This window comes from Erigeron canadensis, chromosome 2 (genome assembly GCF_010389155.1).
Source record: "Erigeron canadensis isolate Cc75 chromosome 2, C_canadensis_v1, whole genome shotgun sequence".
Classification (NCBI taxonomy): domain Eukaryota; kingdom Viridiplantae; phylum Streptophyta; class Magnoliopsida; order Asterales; family Asteraceae; genus Erigeron; species Erigeron canadensis.
In genome coordinates this window covers 736,536-754,536 of record NC_057762.1, presented here as the reverse complement: position 1 = coordinate 754,536, position 18,001 = coordinate 736,536, and the positions used below count along the sequence as shown (strand labels likewise).

The following is an 18,001-nucleotide window of genomic DNA, read 5'->3' as shown; positions in this document are numbered from 1 at the left end:
GTTGGTCAAATCGATCTCTAAATAGAATTAAATCATGAAAATGGATGATGATGCTCCAAACTACCAAAAAGGCTTTGAAGTTTCAGGCGACTTCTCTTTATCTCATGACCCGTCCAAATTCTTTGACGACGATGGACGTCCCAAAAGAACGGGTAACTTAACGTTGTTGTACTAAAGCTACTACTCGATCTAATTAATTAATTAGTTACCCAACTACCAGTATTAATTATATACTGCTTACTTACCTAATGAATTAATGATTGAAAAGGTACGTGTATTTAATTTAATTTAATTAACATAATATATATATGCATGCGCGCAGGGACACTTTGGACTGCCAGTGCACATATTATAACTGCGGTGATAGGTTCAGGGGTGTTGGCATTGGCATGGGCTACAGCACAGCTGGGTTGGATCGCGGGACCAACTGTTCTTTTCCTTTTTTCGTTCGTAACTTATTACTGTTCTTGCCTTCTTGCATCATGCTACCGCACTGGCGATCCTGTCACTGGCAAAAGAAATTACACCTACATGCAAGCCGTCAAGTCCAATCTTGGTATGTACGTACGTATATGTACGTGTATTTACTTTTTTTTTTATTAACTACTTCTTAACATCATAACTTAGAATTACTTTCTTTGTTTAGTTTTTTATTTTATTTTTTAGTTTAGATAATTTTGCTTAATTTATGATAACGGCATAACATATTATTTAGATAAAAAAACTAATATTAACGATCGAATGGCGTTAATTTTTCTCAGGTGGGTTCAAATTCAAAATATGTGGGTTCATTCAGTACTTTAATCTAACAGGGACTACAATTGGGTACACAATTGCTGCTTCAATTAGCATGATGTAAGTAGTGGCCGGCCATTTGTTTAATATATATGTAGTGACTAATTATGTTTTTTTTTTTTTATGTAATTGATTGAATTGTTTTTGTTAATTAATGATATGTCGACGATGGGAATAAAAAAAAAAAAAAAACGTACTGCAGGGCAATAAAAAGAGCGAGTTGTTTTCATGAGAAAGGTCATGAGAGCCCATGTGGAGTATCAGGGACACCGTTTATGGTATTGTTTGGTGTGGTGGAGATTCTTCTTTCTCAAATCCCCAACTTCCACGAGATTTCATGGCTCTCCATGGTCGCTGCTGTCATGTCCTTCACTTACTCCGCCATCGGTCTTGGCCTTGGTATCGCCAAATTTGCTGGTATATACTATCTCTGTGTATGTATCTGTATATGTGCGTGTGCATTAATTCTAATGGATACGTACCCTAATTGTATGTAAATACTACAGGGAATGGAGAAATAAAGGGAAGCCTAAGTGGTATAAGTGTTGGAGAAGTGACTGAAACCCAAAAAGTATGGAGGAGCTTCCAAGCATTTGGGGCCATTGCTTTTGCCTACTCTTACTCCACTGTCCTCATCGAAATCGAGGTAATTTATATACAGTAATTAATACATTACGTGTATAATCAATTGCATATAATTAATTAATGAATATAGGATACCATCAAAGCCCCACCAATGGAGCAGAAAACAATGAAGAGGGCGACATTGATAAGTGTAGTAACCACTACCATATTTTACATGCTCTGTGGATGCTTCGGTTATGCAGCTTTTGGGGACCATGCTCCAGGGAACCTTCTAACAGGGTTCGGTTTCTACGACCCCTTTTGGCTCGTTGACATTGCAAACGTTGCCATCATAGTTCACCTTGTGGGCGCATACCAAGTATTTGCACAACCCATATTCGCGTTTGTTGAAACAAGCGCTGCACAATACTTCCCTGAAAGCAAATTCATCACAAAGGATATACACGTTCCGGTACCCGGGGGTTACTACAAACTTAACTTGTTTAGAATGGTCTGGAGAAGCATGTTTGTGTGCATGACCACTCTTGTTGCCATGTTGATGCCCTTCTTTGAAGATGTTGTCGGGATCCTTGGAGCAGTCGGGTTCTGGCCATTGACTGTTTATTTTCCAGTGGAAATGTACATAGCTCAAACCAAGATACCAAAGTGGAGTCATAAATGGATTTCTCTACAGCTCCTAAGTGGATCCTGCCTCATTATTTCGATCTGTGCAGCTGCTGGTTCCATCGCTGGAGTCATTAAAGATCTCCAGGTCTATAAACCCTTCAAGACCATGTATTGATCGATCGATGCATACACAGAACTCGTAATTCATTAAACAACAAACAAAAGCTAGCTAGCTTTCACCCAGCTTAATATTGTTCGAGGTTTATTGGCGATTTCATTCTCGCAATTAAACAGATATTTCGGAGAAAAATTTCGGTTATATATAAAGTAGTTTAATGCTGTACGTTCAAGGTAGCTAGGAACAAAATGTCATGTACGTTTTTTAGACTTATTGACTTTCTAGTTTGTATTCATGTATTGAGGAATAAAGGAAATTAATTAATTAATTGGATATTTTATTAGCAAGGATTTATTCCAATTTGTACTAGAGTTAATTTCACGAATCATACTGGTTTACCCAAAAAGTCATGTTTCGTCTTTATGGTTTATTATTTTCTTGTTGCTCTTTCTTGTTTGGGTGTATTTACGTGCTTCCCAAGTTTGGTCCTTTGAAAGTAAAATGATCTAAATACCCTTGTGTAGGATGTAAGAAAGATAATGAAGGCCATGGCCGTTAAATTCAAGGACCGAGTTAGAATGCTAAATACCTTATTTTTTATGAAGGATTACCCGGGTCGATATTATACCATAAGAATGAACCCTGATTTTTTGGGTAAACCACAAAGACGATCCGTGAAATTAACTCTTTGTATTTACGTAGTTACTATCTTTAGTCCTATATAAAAGTACAAATTACTCACACCCTTCTTTTCTCAAAAAAGAGTGATGTCCGTAAATTACCAATCTCTTTTATAAACTAACTTAAGCATTTTCACAAAATAAATCTATAAAAAAGTAAAGTAACTCTCAATGCCGTCTTCTACGGGTTTTGGGTCCCAATATCGTCTTCGACGGTGTATGGAGGAGGTTGATATGTAGATAACCTTACCCCTACCAAAGGTAGAGAGGCTGCTTCCAGGATCTACCATAGGTAGAAAAGGACCTCCAGCCTTGCTGAGCATGAGGATCGAACCCATGACCTCTGTTTCTAGAGGCATGAGCTCCAACCTCTGATCCAACCCAATTGGTTTTTGAATCTATAATACCCTTAAATAATCTAAAACATAGATCCTTCGAATTTTAAACTACACTATCATTTTGAATCAATTACCTTTAAATTCACCAACACACTACAACCAGCGCCACCGCCACCACCGCCGCAACCTTTTGCCGTCACGCAACATCGTAATCCATCTGCTAGCGTTGCCACCACACCGCCGCCACTACTACCATTGCAGCCGCATCATACAGGCATCTAGTTACAATAAATGGTCCTAAGTAGATAAAATAGTAACAAAATTTTTTTAAAAAAAAAGACAATCTTTCCATGTATGTAATTCGTCAACGACACCTTTTTTGAGTCATAAAGGTTGATTCTACTTCAACGAGGAATGACATGTCTTCAAGTACTAGAAATTCTTCGAACTTCTGGAACCTTTCTTGTTTTTTGAATCAAAAGATCAACACAATGATCGTTGAACTACATACAACACTTTGTGGGATTTGCTAAGCCAAATTATATATTTATCTATACTACTTAATAAAGCAAACACCCCCCCCTCCCCCCCCTTTAATTATTTCTGTCTTTGAAATACTTAATTTGCCCTTGAACATTTTTATTCACATAATACTCTCTCCACCCTAAAATCAGGCACGCTCTAACCACTGTCCCTCTTTTGTAACCCCCAATTTTGTTAACGTTGATATGGAAATTACTACCATCAACCGCTGTCACTTCCACCCACCGCCGTAATATATTGTCGCTACATCGTGCGGGTATCCATCTAGTTGTTATATATGCATTTGGGTTCTTTATGCCACGGACTCCCCTTTGTGATTCTCGAGACTGTTGTCTTTGTTTGTGAAAATTTACAATCCAGGTATGGTTGTGGTTTAATGTAGATAAGAATAAATCCAGATCCCATTCCAAAAAGGTGCCACACTCTCACGGTGGGTGCTAGCCAGAAAATGGCAATTTCTCAATAAATGGTTTAATTTCTTCTATGTTAATTTTCATCCAATTTGAGAAAAAAATGATAATTAGAATTTAGAAACGTTCATCTCTCAAATAAGCTTTTGCCAAGTTTACTAGAACTTTAGGTTTTTGAATACAAAAGATATTCTGTAACATTTTTTCATGTTAATTTTTCTGTAGACCAAATGTAATATATTTTCTACCAATTTCATTTCCCTGGTAAATTTCATATTTTAAGAATTTTTTCAAAACTCTTTCCAACCAAACTTTCAGGATTAGCGACGGATGTTTATAATCGTTGATAGATACCTGGTGAAGTAGCAATGTTTGAGTACCTTTTAGGCTGTTACCATAGGCCACATGGTATCAAAATTATCTCAAACATTCATATGAGAAAATATTAACTTCTCAGAGACTGGAATGGTCATACAAAAGACCAAACATGCTGCGATCACATATAAACTTCGGTTAAATTATTTAAGAAGAAATTGCCACTTCTAGTTTTTTATTTTTCTATCCTGATAGCATGCAATAAAAAAGTAGATATAAATAATACAGCCACTAAGAACAATTAGTACAAAAATAAAAGTATCACTAGCATCTAAAAAATGCAAAGGAGAGAGTAAGAATACACAGTAAAACAAGGGGTTGCAAGCTTCTTGATAATATGAAGAGACAAAACTTATGGAATCCATGAAGGTGAAGCTACTACTCAAATTGTCTGCAGCTGAGAAAAGGAGATACGAATCATGGAATCTGCAAGAGGAGTTGCATGTTTGCACACAAGAGCTTCAGTCGCCTGTTCCTCATTCTCGAACAACACAAGTGCCTGCTTCTTACCATTCATTTCAAACACTTTTGAGTTCACAATACTCCCATGTTCTTCAAGATGGGATACAATCTCCTCTTCTGTCACATCCTGTGGTAGGGTTGACAGATGTATCATCTTTGTCGGTGAGCAACAGTAGCGGTAGTTTTTAGCAGCATTCCTGTTGAACCTGTTCAGGTTCGAGTTCAAGTACTCGTGTGTTTCAGGACCCATTGTTATATTTGGATACTTTGAATAATTAACCTCCAACCTTTTCCCAAATAGTGTAGCTCCCTAAAAACAAGCATATAGTCAAGTCACAGCACTAGATACCTTTTCAGTTGCATGAAGAACTAACAAGCAAGAAAAAGAATCGAAACCTTCAAAAAGTGCACAGCTAACTCAGCTTGAAAGCCATCACCCATCTGAACAAGCGCATGATCTGGTTTGCTGTGGAGAAGTTTGATTCTAACAATGTTTCCGTATAAAGAGAACAAGTTGAACAACTTGTCCTCATCTATCCTCTGATAATCAACACAGGTGTTATTACCATTAATAACAAAAAATACAAGGTAAAGTGTGTAAAGAGAGAAAGAGAGAAAGCTTACATCAGGATTCAGATTAGATGCAAGAATAGTGCACCTGTCGTTCGTCCCACTAATTCCAGGAGGTAGATTTCCTCCAAAAGCAGCCGCAATTGCAGCAACATTGTTTATCTTGAATTTAAAAGGATAAATGAAAAAAGGCCCATAGAAGTGTAAGTAGGTACCCCCATAATAATGAATCCATAAACACAAATTACTAATTAAAAAATAGGAAATTAATTGGTTACAGATAACTCCCTCGCAACTTTAGACATACAAAGTATTATGGCCAAAGTAAACCCACCTGCGAAGGATAACTAGCTGAAAGACAAACAAATAAAACATAGTAATTAGATCAGACCAAAAATAGAGTATTAAACGAAGAGTGCTAGAATTAGTTGCCATCTACAGCCCCACTCAACTTGAAAAGTGTACATACCTCCGGCATCTCCGTATCCAGGCTGCCACAATATTAATAATATAAGACTCGGATATAATTATACAAAAAATAATCGGAGTGTGACAGCATATAAAAAGAAGACGCGAACATACTTGGGAGGGTCTGCCCTTCTGCTCCGAAGGTAGCGACGGGTTTGTGAAATCCCTATTAGGAAAGCATAACATTGTAAATGCGAAAAGAAGTATACATATTTACAAAATATTCAGTACGATACTCTAGACCAACACACCTAGACCGCTCATTATTGTAGTTCACTTGCAACTCTTCAAGACTGGTAAGAAAACCGATCATTCATAATTCAGATTAGGATGAAAAACAGGACAACAGAAGCCCAAATGTTCAAACCTACTTGGAGAACTGAATATCTAGTTGACAGCAACCATCATATATGTTACGCCCCTGAAAGAAAAATATGAAGTGTTGACAATCTTTATCTTTGTATTAGAATAAATCGTAAGTCAAAAAAAAAAGTACCTGAAGGGAATTTCTTGCAGCCACGGCACTTTGTCGTGATTGAAATTGAATAAGTGCTTGAAAACCTACACAGTTTATACAGAAAAAAACATCTAAGCCTCCAGATAATGCAATACACCCTATACTTGTATGCTCCCATCACCTTTGATAGAACAAATTCGGATGACAGAAAATAAACCACAAACCAACAACTAGAAACAAATGTTGAATTACGCAAGTACGTCAAAACAACAGCAGATATTATGATATAAAAAATCAAAAGAAAAGAAAAGAGAAACAAAAACAAGAAGAAGCTGACCAGCTGACTTTTGAAATGTGACGACCTTCTCCACATATCCATGAGGAGAGAAGACTTGATGCAACACTTCCACCGTTATAGGGTACAGCATATGATGAATGGTGACCAAGAGAATACGATTAGGCTGATGTGTATCCGTAGTATGTCCATCCCAGCATAGAAAGAAGAGAGAGAGAAGAGAATAGAATGAATAGAGAAGAATAGATAGAGAAAGAGAAATAGAATATTAAAAAATGTCAACCTCCTACACATAAACAGACCATAACATGCATAAGAGATATAACAAGACAAAGAAAAACCATCAAAGATTGGGACAGGAAAATGTAATGCTTGATGAGATGCTCATAGCCATACCTATTTAGGATCAAAGCAATGGAGTATGACATCGGGTAAAATGAATTTGATATGTGAAATTTATAATAATACCAACCTCGTCAACCCGTCCTTGAGTAGTTTGCTCCACAGTAGTCAACTCCTGATGAGATGAGAACTGAACATAAACATTTCTTCCCCTGCAGGTGAAATTTGTAAGTTTCCCCACTGGCATCTATTAATAAAGAAATACACTCCCATAGCATATGTACAAGTAATTATTTTATTTCATTTCTAGGAGTAATGTTAGAATAGAACAATAGTAGTAGTGAATGCAGCAACAGCACCACCTTATGGTTGGTTGCTTATTGGCATAGAATTGCATGGCACTGACAGCGGAAGGAACATCTTGCATTTGAAGGAGCGCCTGTAGAGAAAGAAATGTATTGTTTGATTTGATTAGCTATATACACAAATAGTGTAAAGTACCTGGTTACATGCCTACGTAGTAGTAGACATAATAACAAATGGTTACATGCCTACGTACCTGGTTTTTTGCACGAAGCATGACTAGCTTGTTGATGACTCCAAAAGGCTGGAATAGCTGAAGCAGGTCAGGCTGAGACAAAAATACACGAAAAGTTATTTAAAAATTCATCTGGAAACTTAGAATGAACACATAGGGTTGTGATGATTTGAAAACTAAAATTTGTGTGAAAACCAGAAAACTGGGCAAACACACTGTGATTTGAAACTTAACACAATGTGTTTATAGTTGCCCACCACCCCCACCAGCACCATTGCCAGAAATTGTGATACGGTACGGGTGAAGCCCTTAATTGAACGGTTGCGCCGTTCAGGGTGGCTTCGCCCTTCTAAGTAGGGTACCTTGTGGCATTTATAAAGGGGTTGGAAGTCAGACGCATATGGGAATTGTGTGGATTTGATAGGCGGAGATCCAAGAGATAGTGTGGTGGTTTGATACGGTACGGGCGTTGCCCCATAGCTCCGCCATTGCGGCGCCGGAGGAGGAGCAGAGAGAAAGTGATGATGGTGATGGTGGGCAGCTATAGAGACATTGTGCTTAGTTTCAAATCACAGTGTGTTTTTTTGGTTTTTACACAAATTTTAGTTTTCAAATGAACAATTCACTGAGCACAAAAATAAGAGGGTGTTTGGGATTGCGTTATATGGTGATTATCTGAGTATTGCGTTTGTAAAACACAAATAATCTGAAAAAGTGTTTGTATGAAAAAGTGATTATTGGCTATGAAAACGCAGTTTTGGAGAAGCATGTACCTACATGCTTTTCAAAACACTTTGAAACGCAGATTTTGTTTTGTAATCGCAATACCAAACACCCCTAAATACTTCAAAAAATGGTTTCTAAAACAAAACTAGTGTGACTCTATAGTTAGTTAATTAGGATTTTTATATATGTTGTCTGGTATAAAACTTGTGGCATTGTGTGTGTTATGGTAGTAAAGGGGTATGAATACTAACAATATAAAAAAAATTAAAAAATAAAAAGAGAAGAAGAAGTAAGAAAGGAAGGACCTCTGAAACCTCATGACCAACATTCCGAACGTGAATGACTTTGGAAGGCTGCTCAGTCGTCATTATTTAATTATACACCCACCTGCTGCAAAAAAGTTTCATTCAAAAGCAGATTGATTGATTCTATAAAGAGTAAAGGATTATTTTATATTAGAAAAAAACTACTGTAAGTAAAAAAGAAAGCCCTAAAAGAATTAGAGTAATAATAAAGGATGGATGTGGATGTCGTTGTTAATGATTAGATATAAGAAAACCCTAATAATAATAATAATAATGGAAGACAAAGATGTAAATCTGAGAGAAATGAAATTCTAACAATTAAGCCGAAGAAGCAGCAGCAGCTATCTGAATCTGAGTGAAATAAAAACAGCAAGCAAATTTTTATATATAAGAAATAAACACTCCTCTGCTCTTCACTCCTCTCCTAGTAACTAAGTAAGGAGATCGATATTGATCGATTGATAGTGGATAGAGCGACCCAATGAACGAGTAAAGGATTTTTGTTTCTCTATTTTTGCCTTCGCCCTAATTTTAACAACTTTTTAACTTAGTTTTTTTTTCTTTCAGAGGAAAGTATATAATGTTTTTTTTTTTACAATAAATTTGGGATCAGCGGCATGTCTCTTTATATACTCTACTCTAATTCCATAGGAAACCTATTATAAGAAAACCACATCTCCCTTCAACTCTAATTCCATAGGAAACCTATTATAAGAAAACCACGTCTATGTTCCTGAGAGCATTTGGCTCTTACCAGAATTTGTATCCAAGACCTCTCATTCTTAGAAAATCGGGATATTTGAGGGGTCAAATTATTTATTTATTTATTTATTTTATGTGAGCAAAATATTTTTAAAATTTGAGATATTGGTTTTTTTCTAATGGATTTTTTTTATATATATTAGAATAGGCATATTAAGAGGCATAAGAAGAAAAACTTAAGATTAAGTCATTGGATGAACAATGTATTTTTCCTCATTTATATGGTTATCCATTGTACTTGATTATTGATGTGTATCACCCATATACTTTTCAATTATTTACATGGTTGACCAATTACTGACCTGATGACCTGCTATAACAAGTTAATCTCTATTTACATGGTTGCCCATTGAACTGGATGACTAATGTACTTTTCCTCATTTACATGGTTGTCCATTGAACTAAATTATTAATATACATCACCCACATACATTTCTAATTTTTACATGGTTAACCAAATGTTAACCTGATGACATACAATAACATGTTAATCTCTATTTTTATTTTTTCAGAAATTTATTAATTTCTGCTTCATCCTATTCATTAATTTTCAATATAAATTTATTATATAACTATATTATCATATTATATAAGCATATAGTAGATATGTTTATATTTTTAATAATATCATAATAATATAATTGTACTAGCAATATAAATTAGTCTATGATCTTCAACCTTGGAAGCTTTAACAACCCAGCAATCAACTCAATCTGTTATGACCCGTACATTAGGATTTTACTTTTCCTTTTGATCAATAATATTCCGCCTAAAAATATTTTAAAGTCCAGTATCACCTAAATTTCTGAACTGACGACCCAGTATGACCCAGTTATGGACGTTTGGGTCAATTTGAAACGAAAGAACATGGCTGCCGGAATTTTTACCGGACGACCCAGTATGACCCAGTTATTGATGAAGATGATGAAGATAATTTTTGGAAAAATAAAAAGTAAATATAGAGTTAACCTGTTATTGTAGGTCATCACGTCAATATATGGTCAACCAAGTAAAAAATAGAAGAGTATGTTGGTGATATATACTAGTAATTCAGTTTAATCGGCAACCATGTAAATGAGAAAAAGTACATTAGTCATCCAGTTCAATAAGCAACCATGTAAAAGTTGAAAAGTATATGGGTGATACACGTCAATAATCCAGTTCAATGGGCAATCATGTTAATGAGGGAAAATACATTGTTCATCCAGTGACTTAACCCAAAAACTTATTACAAAATACGACAAAGTTATCGTAAACTATTAAAGGAAAATTACTTTAATGGTCAAATTTGAAGAAATATATTCAAAAATAGAGTACTGAAAAAAAATGTAACACAATAATCGGGACATCCTCACTACCTACACAAATAAGTTACAAATCCTAATACCCAATTAAATAATATCAAAGGTTTTTATTGACCTCGTATATTAGTTTTTCATCTTCTCCCACCAAATTAACTTTTTCTTCACAAACTTATTGTTCATAAACTTTTTTTTTTTTTACAGATTTTATGTCTATTTTTGTTGGTTTGTGTTTTCTTTTTTATTTTACAAAGTTCTTTTCTATCTTGTATACTTTTTTCTACAAATAATTACATCTGGCTGAATAACTCACATAATCAAAACAAGTTCATACATTGGTTAGTATCTTGTACAATCCTTATTATATGCACGTACACTTTCATTTATCCGTAAAAAACTCTCATTTATTCTAGTTTCCGTTTAGACCAAACATGACTTATTCAAAAAAAATAATAATAATAATAACAAAAAAGACAATATAGGTATTTCTTGTATATTGGTGATACAAGAAAAAGTTTAAAATGAATTAAAAAATTGAAACATTTTATGATTAGTTTAAAAAATCTACAATTTTTGAATTATTTTAAACACTTAAAACCTTTTCTTATATCACTGCAAACGATAAACACCTTACATGTTTTAAAAAAACAGTAAATTGATAGAAACCGTTTGATCTCATGTACCAAATCGATACCCACAAGCAGGGATAGAAACCTTACATGTTTTTATTTATTAGAAGAACGCGCTTTCGAATATATATTTGCTAAAAATAAAATTAAAACAAAAATGATATATATTAACCAATTAATTCACCAATGTATCAAAAAAAATATCTAACAGTTATATATATATATGTTTTAGGTAAAATAAAACAAGTATTAAAATAAAACAAATAAAACAATAAGTTTCTCTTTACTGAAAATCACCGTGCATCATAAAAACCATCGTGCATCAATTGCCTCATGAATCTTCGTGCATCAACTTACCTATGATCTAAGGGTCAAGATCTTGTCTTGTTTATTTTACTTTAATACTTGTTTTACAATACTCAACCCCTATATATATATAAGGTTAATTTGAAAAACCATTCATATATGAACATAGGTAATATTAGTTATAACTTGACATGTTCATGTGTGCATGAATTTGTTCACATATGAACACCAAGTTATAATTAAAAGGTTCTCATGGTTTTTTCCAATTCAAATGGTTCTCATTTGAACCTTTTCACACACACACACACACACACACACACATATATATATATATGGGAAAGTGAGTATGCGGTTGTCCCCCATCTAAGCTTAGATGGGGAACCCCTCACATTTGGTTTTTATAATCATAAAAATCATGAGGGGTCATGTATTTGTTTTAAATTCAAACAAATAATAAAAATATTTGTACGTGAGGGGTTCCCCATCTAAGCTTAGATGGGGAACAACCCCATACTCACTTTTCTCATATATATATATATATATATATATATGGAAAAGGGAATATAAGGTTATCCGACAACTAAGCTTAGGTGTGGAACCCCTCACATACCAATATTTTATTATTTCTTGTTTAATGAATAAATGCTTGGGCCTGATGAGCATCCATTTTGTGATAAAAACCCATAGTGAAAGGTTTCATTTCAATGCTTAAATGAGTTATTATTCTGGAACTATTCGTACTTAATGAATCATATGTCTATGTAGGTTCACGGAAGATGCGAGAGAGGGTAAATGACATCAATTGACTCAAGAAGGAAGCCTGTGAAGATTACAAGACACAAAAAAGTGATTCGGGAGCCGAAAGAAGATGCGAAAGCTGCAACAGGACACCTAGCCAACACCAAGCGCCGCTCCTCATGTCACCAGCGCCGCTAGCCCATCAAGACCCGGGACCAGCAACCGACTTTTACCTCTTATTAAGTCGAACTAACCCTCAAAACCCTAAGAGAGAACCGATTCAGCAGCCCTAGCCGCCCAGCAACAACCTTAGGTCGACTTTGCAGATTCCAAGAAGGTTTTGAAGCTTCTAACGCCTTCCGATCTTCATCCTCGGTCTAGATTTATCTTTTCTATTTACTTTATATTATCAAACAATGTCTTTTATCTTTACATATTTTTTTATTCCTTTAATAATGCTAGGCTAGTAGGCTGAATACTTGTTTGGATCAATGTGATCATGTAGACGCTTACTGTTTTACTGTGTTTGTTTAAATTCTATTGGAATGTGTTTTACTGTTTTATCTTAGATCCATGTTTATTAGTAATTCATGTTGCTATTGGTTTTATATCTGAACATATTAGTTAAGTTCTGATGGTTGTCTATGATCATACACTAGGACTAATATGCTAGGACAGAAAACAACTAGTCGGTCTATAACTAGAAGTAAAAAGTGATTCACTTGTAACCGAGAGATCCAGATACAAAGTAACTAGGATGAATTAAAAGATGAATTAGTAACACAAACTTTAGGTCATTGATGCTTAAACAATGAATCTAGCGAGAATTTGTTTATAGGGTAGTGTGAGTCTAGCGACAGCACTGCTAATTAGGCGAAGTGAATCTAACGAGAATCTGAGTCGTGACGAAGTTTCCAACGGTCTAGCAAACCAGTAGGATAGTATTTGGTCGTACCATGAGAACGGAGATGCCAAACAAGTATTTTAATTTTATTACTGTTATTTGCTTTTCTTTTACTAATTTGATTTACGTTGTGTCTTCTGACACGGCCTGCGCTGGTAATACCGGATAGTTACTGTTAGGTAATAGTTTATTAGGAGTTAGTGACAAACCCCCAAAACAAACTAGAATTACACATATTACTAGATTAGGTAACGCAACGCGTCCCTGCGAACGATCATGTAGCTTATCACTAGACTATACTGCATAGACGGGGTTCTCTGCTCGTTAAGTGTGGTTTGTTTAAGATAGTTACTTGTACAACATTATAAATTTAAATACCGAATAAAAACAAACAACCCATCAGGGCCCCCATGATATTTATGCTTTAAAAAATTTGTATATGAGTGTTCAACACCTAAGCTTAGATACCCGACAGCCTTATATTACCATCCCCTATATATATATATATATATATAGTGAAAAGTTATTTTGAGATTCTTTTTTTGCGAGAACCTTTGAGAACTTTTCAAATCAAGCCCAACCGATTATTATTCTTTACATGAAAATTGTTTTTTTTATTGTTTTCTAAATAACTTATGAGTAATTTTGAATTTATAATTGTGTGGAGGCATGGATTATCATCCGTTATACAATTATATGGAGATTTGAATTGTTGATCACATGTGCATGAATATTGTTATGATTAAATGTGATCGACTTATACACACACACACACAAACACATATATTTATATATATATATAGTCAAAAGATAAAATGAGAACCAAAAAATTATCGAGAACTGCGAGAACTAATATTTAATTAACATGTGTAAAGATAGTATTGTAATTCTATAAATACAATTTAACTAATTATCAATTCAAAATAACCCCCCCCCCCCCCCCTAATTAGCTCATTTAGTTATTTTCTAATAGCAGTTACAATAAAAATTTACAAATTTATTAGACCATGTCCATGAATTCAACGATACATTAATTGGATTTTATCAAAAGAATATCAGAACAAGAAAAAGTATTGCAAAATATATTTTTAACACATATATTGTGTTTTTCCTGATATCACTAGTCCATTTAGGTGAGTCTATTGGTCGAAATCAATCCCAAGGCCCACATTATTTTTGTGACTTTATAATTCTCGAGTTGCAGCCGCTAGAGGGGTTGGTCATTTTCTTAATAAAGCAACAACATCATATATTCATTTTTTTTCTTCTCTTTTTCATCATTGTGACCCTAACTATCGATACATGGATCAACGTTACATGGGTCTATATACGAACACGTACAATCTCCTTAGTCAACCAGATTCGAAATACACAAACACATGTGCACACAACCGTTGCATCTCAAAATATGTCAACCATTTATTTAAGACCAAAACCAACTAGTTAAAAACAATACATGTACAACCTTGCAACAACGTAAATTTATTAAGTAAAGTATTACTTCAATTTCATCACATAGACAATCAACATCTAGACGAATGGATGATAACATAGTGTAATATGGTTTGCAGGAAAACTATCATCCTCTGAGCCTAAGCTGGATGACGGAATCAAAGGATCGATAACGGTGTTTACGACTTCCATTGTTGTCCTGCGCTTTTTTGTAAAAATTTGACCAATTGTTTCATCGTTTCTAAAACTGTCTTTGGGCATATCTAACTATTTTCAATTGCTTGTCGCACAACCAGAACAGACCAATATTGGTTTAATGGTTCTTTATCTGATTCTCTTTGTCCAAAACCCCCATGAATATCCTTTTCGCCATTTTTGCCCATGGGTGTACCAACAGACTCGTTTTTTGTATCTGCCCACTTGCACTTTGCTCTGTAGTCCAACTTTCTTGATTCGGTGTTTAGTCTAAACAAAACACACATGATAAAAGTCAAACTCATATGTAAATAGTCATAACACATATGTTTACTCACACAAACACATGTGATACACTTGGTAAACAGATGTGTACACCTTGTCTCACATGTACGTACGCCTAACTTTGGAACCTAATACCTACACAGTCAAAAAACATTTGTACCACACAATAAATGTGCTAGAATTGACATGAAAATGTGTACACCTAATCACATATACTATCATACCCCATGATCACAAGTGACATATACAAACCCAGGTGCACATAGACACAAACATGTGTTCACCAAACCACACATATTATGTTTTTGAAGCTCCTATTACCAAAGTTAAAAGACTGCGACCCATTATTCACATATACATTATCGGTTTTCTATCATCTTTATTCACAAAAAAATCATACATGCGACTGCATCGAAAAAATAGTTTGTATCATTGAACAATTGAAAAAACAATAGAAAGAACTAATTTGTAACTCTTTTACTAACTCTTAATTTACTCATTAGACAATGATATAGATGTACCTTTATTGGATTCACGATCCAGTTTAATCGATCGTTGTTTCTTTCTCTTTGTCATTATTTCTCTTTGTTCAATCAATACTCAGCTGGTGACTTTGCAGATGTCATCACCTCTTATAAACACAAACCCGGACACATATTTTATAAACATCTAACAGGAGCATGTTATCATGAACACATGTTATCACTTCTCATAGCCACATACCCATAAACATATTTTATACACATCTAACAGGAACATGTTATCAGGAACACATGTTATCACTTCTCATAGACACATACCCATACACATATTTTACACACATCTATCAGGAACATGAGACCAGATTAATTAGATAAAATGAAGGGAAAAAAAATCATAAATACATGTTATCACTTCTCATAAACACATCTCCGAACACATATTTTATACCCAGTTTTATTAGATTATTAAAAAAATAAAGACCATACATATGCCTAACCAACTCTACACACATATCCGAACACATATTTTATACTATCAACAGAAACATGTGCCCAGTTTCATTAGATTAAAAACATAACTACAACCGATCCACAAACACATGTTATCAATGTATATTCACATATCTATTACGGGTATTGAAACCTAAAAAAGCTAAATACACATGTTACCACTTTATAAAAATACATATCAACCTATTATTTTATGAATTCCTCGGGAACAGGTTACCATAAAAATTATGATAAAAACATTAACACAACATACAAACACTTGTATCACTCACAATAACCATTCATATATGAATTATAGGTAATATTAGTTATAACTTGACATGTTCATGTGTGTATGAATTTATTCACATAGACTATTCATATATAAACACCAAGTTATAACTGAAAGGTTCTCATGGTTCTTCCAATTCAAATGGTCCTCATTTGAACCTTTTCCTATATATATATATATATATATACACACACACATATATATATTTAAAAGTTAGTTTCAATTCAGATGTGTTATAGGCAATCTAACCATCGATTTACTGGACTTTCAACACCCTTTTCATGGAAAATATATATATATATTTCATGTAGGTAGTGCGTAACTACATATGCACGTTTATTTTAGTTTCCTAGTTAGTAGTTTTGCCTATATAAGGCACTTATGTATTTGGTTTTATTCAATCAGAATATTAGAGTAAAATATTGTGTGTTCAAGTGTGTGAGTTATATAATTCTGATTCAACAATTGGTATCAGAGCCAGTGAGATTCAAGGCCGGTTTGAGAGTCGTTTTTAGAGAAAGGGTGTAGCCTTGGCCCTTGGCTGTGGGGCAAAAGGCGGCAACAGTAAAAATGTACTAGAACCGAGTTTTGGTTCGTGGGGCTGTGATGAATTGATCACAAGTTAAAAAAAAAAGAAAGAACAAAAGCTAGTGACCCGAAGGTGGCTTGTGTCAATCGCTGTAGCAACTAGAGTACCGATTGAGATTACAGGGAGACGGGTGAACATCGGTGTGTTTCGTGGCTGTAGTCGCCATGAAAATAGAAGAGAAAGTGATAGCGGGTATTAAAAGCACCGATCAATGTAGAGACTAGAATCCGATAGCAGATTTGGGAGAATTCTGATCGGGGAAAAATGGTCAAGAATCTGACCGGGGAAGAAACCTGACCAGGTTTAGTGTGGTGTCTCGTTTGAAGCTGCTCTTTTAACTTTTTATTGTTGGTGTCGACGAAGTGTGTAGTGTCCCTCAAATTTCATGAAGAAAAAGTCTGGATTGTTTGTGTTTCATGGTATTTGCTGCTGTTGTTATGTTTACCGGTAAGAAAGAAACATAATTGGTACCTAGTGGTGTTATCTATTATGTTTCGTACACCAAATAAGTGTGGTTTCAAAAAATGAGTTGCAACCGTAGACTAGCAGCAGTAGTAGAGATATCTTTCTCGTCAACCGTCAGATCGTCGTGAAATTTGAGTTGTGGGTTCACGACACTTGTTGCTACTCTTGCTAGGATCTGACCGTTGGGATTTCCGTACAGAAATTTTTGTAGGGAGTTATTAGCTATTCAAGTGGGCTGCAGGAAACTTTTTGCACGTGAGTGCAACTGTAGAAAAATGAACTTCGTGGGTTTGTTTACCGGTGGATCATTGTGTCTTTTGAATTGGGGGTTTGAGACATGTATATTAAGGATTTCACCATTGGGTTTTCTGATTTGAGCTTCCTACAAAAATATGGAGATGTTCGAAGTTGATGTGTGGCAACATTGGTAATGAGAGAAGAACCATGGTACCTGTCGGTTACGGTCGCTACAGGTGGATATGATGAAGACCGTTTATGG

The 18,001-nt window shown here is 34.8% G+C and overlaps 2 protein-coding genes across 3 annotated transcripts; one reads left to right on the top strand and one right to left on the bottom strand.

The window, feature by feature from the left end:
* The first annotated feature begins 34 nt into the window (after positions 1–34).
* On the top strand, positions 35–2,161 carry LOC122589523 (amino acid permease 4-like). The gene is made up of 6 exons (XM_043761822.1): positions 35–152; positions 323–556; positions 762–855; positions 998–1,212; positions 1,302–1,441; positions 1,511–2,161. Exons 1-6 carry the CDS (start codon positions 35–37, stop codon positions 2,159–2,161), a joined length of 1,452 nt encoding a protein of 483 aa, XP_043617757.1.
* Positions 2,162–4,691: 2,530 nt separating this feature from the next.
* On the bottom strand, positions 4,692–9,137 carry LOC122588740 (polypyrimidine tract-binding protein homolog 3). Of its 2 annotated transcripts, none has more exons than XM_043760915.1 (15): positions 8,930–9,137; positions 8,614–8,698; positions 7,604–7,675; positions 7,407–7,483; positions 7,175–7,256; positions 6,745–6,868; positions 6,447–6,511; positions 6,322–6,371; positions 6,202–6,243; positions 6,065–6,116; positions 5,952–5,973; positions 5,817–5,833; positions 5,537–5,644; positions 5,309–5,452; positions 4,692–5,222 (listed from the first exon to the last, which is right to left on the bottom strand). In XM_043760915.1, the coding sequence occupies exons 2-15, from the start codon at positions 8,674–8,676 to the stop codon at positions 4,833–4,835; spliced, it is 1,308 nt and encodes a 435-aa protein (XP_043616850.1). In that variant the 5' UTR covers positions 8,677–8,698; positions 8,930–9,137; the 3' UTR covers positions 4,692–4,832. The 2 variants fall into 2 exon arrangements, with proteins under 2 accessions (XP_043616850.1, XP_043616849.1); XM_043760914.1 differs by having other exon boundaries at positions 6,745–6,870; positions 7,174–7,256; positions 8,614–8,695.
* Between the last annotated feature and the right edge of the window lie 8,864 nt (positions 9,138–18,001).